Source organism: Nicotiana tomentosiformis, chromosome 3 (assembly GCF_000390325.3).
Source record: "Nicotiana tomentosiformis chromosome 3, ASM39032v3, whole genome shotgun sequence".
Classification (NCBI taxonomy): Eukaryota; Viridiplantae; Streptophyta; class Magnoliopsida; order Solanales; family Solanaceae; genus Nicotiana; species Nicotiana tomentosiformis.
The window spans coordinates 83,129,870-83,136,299 of NC_090814.1; the positions used below are offsets into that span (position 1 = coordinate 83,129,870).

The following is a 6,430-nucleotide window of genomic DNA, read 5'->3' on the forward strand; positions in this document are numbered from 1 at the left end:
TGAGTGGAACTGATAAAAGCGCGCAAAGTTTCTCTAAGACGGCAAGAGGCAAGTAATCACAACCCTCGGGGGCTCAGACTTCTTTAAGTCGTTCGTTGCCATAGCAAAACATTTTACTGCAGTTATAAGTATCTGCATTAATTGGTACCATGATGACAAAGCGGATATATGTGTACTATAATATAATAGCGAAACTTCTAAATAGAGAGGCTTTCTGTGCAGGAGATGGGTACTAACATGAAGATTTCCTTCAACACTGGTTCATACAATCCCACAAAGTTAATTTTGTCCAGGTGCTATATACACTGGAATACATCACTATGCACACACAACAATAAACAATGATTGATTCTAAAATACATAATCACACAATGTATCTAATAAGAAAAAAATTTCCAATTGCACAAACTTTACAAATGCATTTTCAATCACCATCGATGCAGGCCTAATGCTTGCTGCTTCAAAAACATCCAAGGAGTTTCTTTGGAGCAGTTCCGGTGGCACGGTATTTTGCTGCCAGTTCCTCTGCCTTAAGAAGATCTTCTCCACGTTTAGCTTCAATCATCGCTCTTTTTTCTTCTGCTTCCTTGTGGAGTAGAGCGATTTTGTTTTTCATTTTCTCAATATATTCTGCCTTCTTTTTCTCCAGCTGCTCCTGCTCCCCACAAGATATGTAAAGGTTAATAAAATGAAAACTTCTTGAGAAAATATTTCTCAGTTAACGATCTTAGGTTAATATTGAGATTTATAGTAAAATCAACAAAGGGTTGATCTTTATCATCAAAATAGCAACAAATATTGTATTTTATACAACTGATTATGTATAGCAAAATTGAAGAATAGCCACTCACCTCCATCTTTTTGAGCTCAGCCTCCAGGTTTGCTTTCTTGCTGTTCTCCCATGCACCAATTGCAGAAACCTTTTTCTGAGCTCTGTTAACAGATTCAGGTTACCATACTCAGTAAAACATAAACACTTGCAAAAACAAAGGCAGCACTTCCCCATAGTTTGAGTAGAAAATGTGACCATTGCCCACTCCTTTTAAGAAAATTACATTTAAGGTATATGCAGATCTTACATTGGCTACAGGGCTTTCTCAAAGAACTGATCCAGGTTATAATTGTTACAAAATTTATACTAGTGTCATGACTCATATTCCGCATGTCGGGCAAAGTTTGCAACAGATAAATGGGAAACAAAGAAATAAAGGGATTGGCCTCTTGAGTCACAACATAAATCACCTCAAATCAATTGAAAAAAATGGCAAATGAAGCAAATTAGTGCACTGTCCCTGCTGAATCCATAATCAGCTATTGGAACACACCGTCATTTACTAGTTTACACATGAAGAAAATTCTGGAATTACTCTCTCAAACATAGGACAAAAAGGATTGATACTAAATGTGCAAATGGCATAACCAAGTGAAGCTAACTGCGAAACACTAATAATTTCCTTGAGAAACATGTCTCACAAATAGGCTTCCACACGAGTAATCAAGAGCTGCCCGGTGCACTAAGCTCCGGCTATGCGCGGGGTCCGGGGAAGGGCTGGACCATAAGGGTCTATTGTACGGGGCGGCCTGACCTTTAAGCAAGTGAAGCACTTGCTTTAGGTCCCAAAAATTTAAGGGCCCCAAAATTACTATTTCTCTATATATATAGTAGTATATTATTTATATAATTATCTCTTATTATTGATAAATTTATTTCTTTATTGTCATTAATTTTTGATAACTCGATTTCTTCCTCTAATTAATATAACTAAAATAGTTTTCTGTCAATCTTATTTTACTTTTTTACTTAATTATATTTCTCTATTCATTAGTTGGTCACATAACTATATCTAATAATCTAACTTATTATTTATTTTCCTTACATAAATTATACTCTCTCCGTCTCCGTCCCAATTTATATGAAAATATTTGACTGGACATGGAGTTTATGAAATAAAGGAAGGCTTTTGAAACTTGTAATCTTAAATAAATCATAGAAATGTGTGGGCTAGAAATCATCTCATTAATGGTAAAAAGAAAAATCTAAAATTGAATTGTTATCAAATATAGAAAGGGACTTACTAAAAAAAGGGAGTCACTTAAGTTGGGACGGAGGAAGGATGTTTTCTGGGTTCTCCCATTTCAGTTGTGATGCAATCAACGTTAAATTCATTTAATTTTCTGTACTTTATAAAACTTAGTTCTCATTTTTTTTAATTCTACATCCTCACTTGTCTAATTTTTTAAAAAGTGATGTTCTTTATATATATATATATATTAAGTCCTCTTATTAAGGATTTACTTTAGGCCTCGGATGTTGGGCCGCCCCTGGTACGCACTCTTACCCTGCATTTCTGCAAGAGGCTGTTTCCGCTGCTCGAACCTGTGACCTCCCGGTTACATGGAGGCAACTTTACTAGTTGTGACAAGGTTCCCCTTCCACATGAGTAATCAACAAGATCTTATTTCTGGGGAAACAAAGTAAAAACTGATAGTATACTGAAACTTCTTTTGCTTATTCATTGTGTACTTTGGAAACCACTGTTTTATTTGTAGTCAGCATAACTTATACAATTATCTTCCTACACATTCTAAACCAAATCATGTATATTAGGCCTCAGTACATAAGCATCAACATGTATGAGAAATTAGCAGATTGAGTACATACTTGTTTTCGGCTTTTGATTTCTCACTTTCCTCCCATGCTTTGATTAGTGACAGTCTCTTCTGTGTTGCAACTCGAGCAAGCACAGCATCTGAGGATGATATAACCAAATTACTCAAATACCCTTAGACAGTAAATGATCCAAAAACAACTGAAAGCAAAAGAAAAGTCCAAATTACCTCTGTCAATAGATCCCTCCTTTTTCTCCTCAGCAGGTTCTGCTGCTTCTGCGAACGACACAAGTTGCACAAAGTTAGAGAGACCATAAAAAAGGTTTAAAAATATTGATAGAGCAGTCTAAGCTAAGGACTGAAATAGAAGTGAAATTGGTCAAAATTTTGACTAGGCCTAAGGAAATAGAGAGGACAAAGCCACAAATCAAGCCTGACTGAGAAAATTTTCAGGATCTTTCTTCAACATGGGTGATAAAACGTACTATTCAATTGTTCATCAATTGCTTCAACAAGCAATTATTTTTCCTTTTTTACACTACTGCTGACATGTTTATACTACAGAGTCCGTAGGAAGGAAAACTAACAAAACTAACTTTTCTACAAAAGGACAAATATTATTCACAGAGTAACATAAAATTCAGCTAAAGACTGCAGATAACACAGAGTATATATACCCAAACATATAGTATAGTAATAATTACTAAAATATATGAGAACAGAGACAAGATAAGGAGAAATCATACTATCTTCGACCACGACTAGTGCTTTAGAGTCATCGGTTTTTTCTTTGACTTGTTCAGGAGGAGGCAGAGCTGGTGCAACTATTGCTTTCTCATCAGCCACTTCTTTAGGAGATTCAACAGCAGGTTCTGCTTCTTTTGCAGCTGCAGGGGGAGTAGGGTCCACAACTTTCTCACTCTCCACTTTCTTAACTTCTACTTCTGCCATGGCTACAAACAGAATTTAGAAAAAGAAGAAGAATTCTGGGATTTGGAACAAAATCAGAGTCTCAGAAATGAAAAATGAAAGATCTTTTTTAGTAGTTGGCGGAAGGTAACTGTCAACTTAATAAATTGGTTTGGACATACTTATAAATGACCATAGAAGAGTTGACAGATGGGACTCTAAGGCCTTAGCTGGCTTATGATTTGTACAGTCTTGCAATGGTGAGCTGTCACATGTCGTTTGCTCCTCTCCCACAACTTAGCGATAAATTATAATCATGACAGAGCCGTTGGCCTAAAGTATTTTGGGACAAAATCCTCTTTTAAAAATCATGTTACTACTTTTGATTTACAACAATTTATGTGGTCCTTAGGTCCAACGTTATATTTACCTTGGCATGACCGTTTCATCTCTTCTTTATGCACCAATTGTGTAAAAAATAATTACAGAATCAGATTGATAATAAGTAATAAATTTTATAATAAATATTAATCAATAACATAATAAAGATAACTGTTTATCCGAAAAACGGATAGAGTTGAATTTGTACGCAGTTCTAAGGATATGTGGTATCGCTTAATGCAAATCGTAAGGATAAATAGATATATCAAATATGGATTGCAAAATAAACAAGGTTGGAAAGAAAATGATTTTTAGGACTAAGCAAGATGAATCAATTAATGAAGCCTAAAAGAATAATCCTTGAATATAAGAGAATATGGTGCTTGAATTACAATATAAGCAGAAACTCAAAACTGTCCTTTACGGAAATGTAGCCATCATCTTTATAGTGGAGGATCCTACTTTTGGATATAATTAAAAATACATAGTGGGAGACCCATGATAAATCAGTTTTTCCATGATTCCTGCCAAGATTTTCTCCTCTAGTGGGATTTCAACGGCTCTTGTCTGTGAGCTCGATATTGACTCGAGCTCTCGATCTTGACTCGAGCTCGATTCTGACTCGGGTCTCTGTATTGATTCGGGGTCAGTGTTGGTCGGTCTCTGAACCATAAGCTCGATAACTTTATTTTCCATCATAGTTCGATTTGGACTCGAGTTTGATGATAACATCGAGCTCGACGTTGATAGATCCTTCGGGCTCGAAGCTTGGTGACCTGAGTTCGGACATCGAACTGGTGTTACGAAGCCGCCCTTCGATCAAAGTATTATCATACCGACCAGTCCGTACGACGAACTAATCGGTTTTAACCGTATACAGATAGTCCCCGCGTTTCTCGGGAAGAATGTAACGAGAAATGATATGATTTTTCAACGGTATGATCAGATATATACTAATGTGTGCATCGAATCCGATCGTGACATATACGATAGTTGTCCCATCAGTTCAGTTTACCGAGGCATTTAAAGCATGTCAGACGGTGGTTGGTCATTACCGATATTGGACCGCCACTGCTCAGCCTATAAATATCCCGTTCTTTCACCACTAATCACTTTTACATCTTCTAATTTCAAAATTTCCTAAGCATTCTCACATACGTCTCAATTAAGTGCGAAATTCTCCTTCTGTGGTTTTTACGCAAAATTTTTCTTTGAAACACCGCATCTTCTTTATTCCTTTCTTCTAAATTCAAAAAATGGTGAAAACATCAAAAATCGTCCCTCAAAAAGAAGAAGCTTCTTCTTCACAGCCCACCGCCGATAAAACACTGGTGGAGCCACGGCCTGAGGAATTTGTTCCCGGAACATGTCTTCTCACCTCCGATTTTAAGGTCGATAAGGGCTCGCTGGTTCCCGGTCTGTGTGAGCAGGTATCAAAAAATTTGTGCTCGATAACCAACAAGAAACTTGCTCAGTTAAAAACAGATTGCAACTGGGATAAGAAGGAAGTGGTAATTTCGGCTCCCGATGAAGATATTACCACCCACGTGGAAGGGTTCCTTAGTGTGTATACTTACCCTTTTACGTTAGGGCCTCTCGACCCGGTTATCATCGATTTTGTCGTCAATACCGAATAACTCTTGGTCAGATTCATCCTTCCTTTTGGCGGATCGTTATCTTGATCTGTTTCTTTGCAAACAAGATCGAGGGGATGCCTTTCACCCTCGATCATCTCATTAGATTGTATAGTCCCCGCCTCTTTCGAGGTGGATTAATAAAACTTCAGCGCCGGGCTACCAAGGTATTGTTCTCGAGCATAGATGAGGACATAGATCGAGGTTGGATGGGCAGGTTCGTTCGAGTGAAGACTTCGGACCTAATCCCAGCCGAAAAGATGCCATTCCCCGAAGAATGGAATATGAAGCGTAAGTGTAATTCTGCTATTTATTTCCTATCGCCTTGTCTCTTCGTTTCTTTCTTGCTAATATCTCTTTTGTGCTGCAGTGGTTCCTTGGATGCCCGGTGCCGTTCCCGATCTTAAGAGCTGGGTACGGGCCGTGGCTTCGACCTCCACATACGCCGAACATTCATGGCGTGATTTGGCGAAGGGCCGATGGGAGGCCAAGAATCATGGTAAGCCTATTTCTCATGTTTTGAGAGTTTGAACGAAATATTTTCCACATATTCAACCGATTTTATTGTGTACAGGCCTGGGCAGAGATGCGGTTTTGAGGCCCCTGCCCGGCGAGGAAGAAGCTTCAGACACGGTTCCTAAACTGGCAGAAGGAAATAAGAGAAAAAGGGCCTCCGCTTTCGAAAATCTGAAACCGAAGGCAAGGTCGACTCATAAGTCAAGGAAAAATACCATGCCTTTGACTTTAGAATCAGTTCAGCGTCTAAGGGATGAAGATGAGGAAGAGGAAGACGACGGGTCCGTACTGGTGGCCCGATCGAAGAAGACCACCGACGTTCCACAGGCTGCTGGATCGATGGTGGTTTATAAAGCTTTGCCTCGAACTAAGGATATATC

At 38.3% G+C, this 6,430-nt stretch overlaps 1 protein-coding gene across 1 annotated transcript; it reads right to left on the reverse strand.

The window, feature by feature from the left end:
- Positions 1–226: 226 nt before the first annotated feature.
- LOC104088050 (remorin-like) lies at positions 227–3,824 on the reverse strand. Its single transcript, XM_009592658.4, has 5 exons — positions 3,357–3,824; positions 2,839–2,886; positions 2,663–2,750; positions 852–933; positions 227–655 (listed from the first exon to the last, which is right to left on the reverse strand). Exons 1-5 carry the CDS (start codon positions 3,559–3,561, stop codon positions 461–463), a joined length of 618 nt encoding a protein of 205 aa, XP_009590953.1. The 5' UTR covers positions 3,562–3,824; the 3' UTR covers positions 227–460.
- Positions 3,825–6,430: the final 2,606 nt, after the last annotated feature.

Bases quoted from the DNA above. Each gene is read 5' to 3' on its own strand.
- LOC104088050 (XM_009592658.4), bottom strand. From the start codon at position 3,561: ATGGCAGAAGTAGAAGTTAAGAAAGTGGAGAGTGAGAAAGTTGTGGAC. The intron at 2,751-2,838 runs GTAATTTGGACT...TATCATCCTCAG, and splicing joins GGAGGGATCTATTGACAGAG to ATGCTGTGCTTGCTCGAGTT. The intron at 656-851 runs GTGAGTGGCTAT...TGTGGGGAGCAG, and splicing joins CTGAGCTCAAAAAGATGGAG to GAGCAGCTGGAGAAAAAGAA.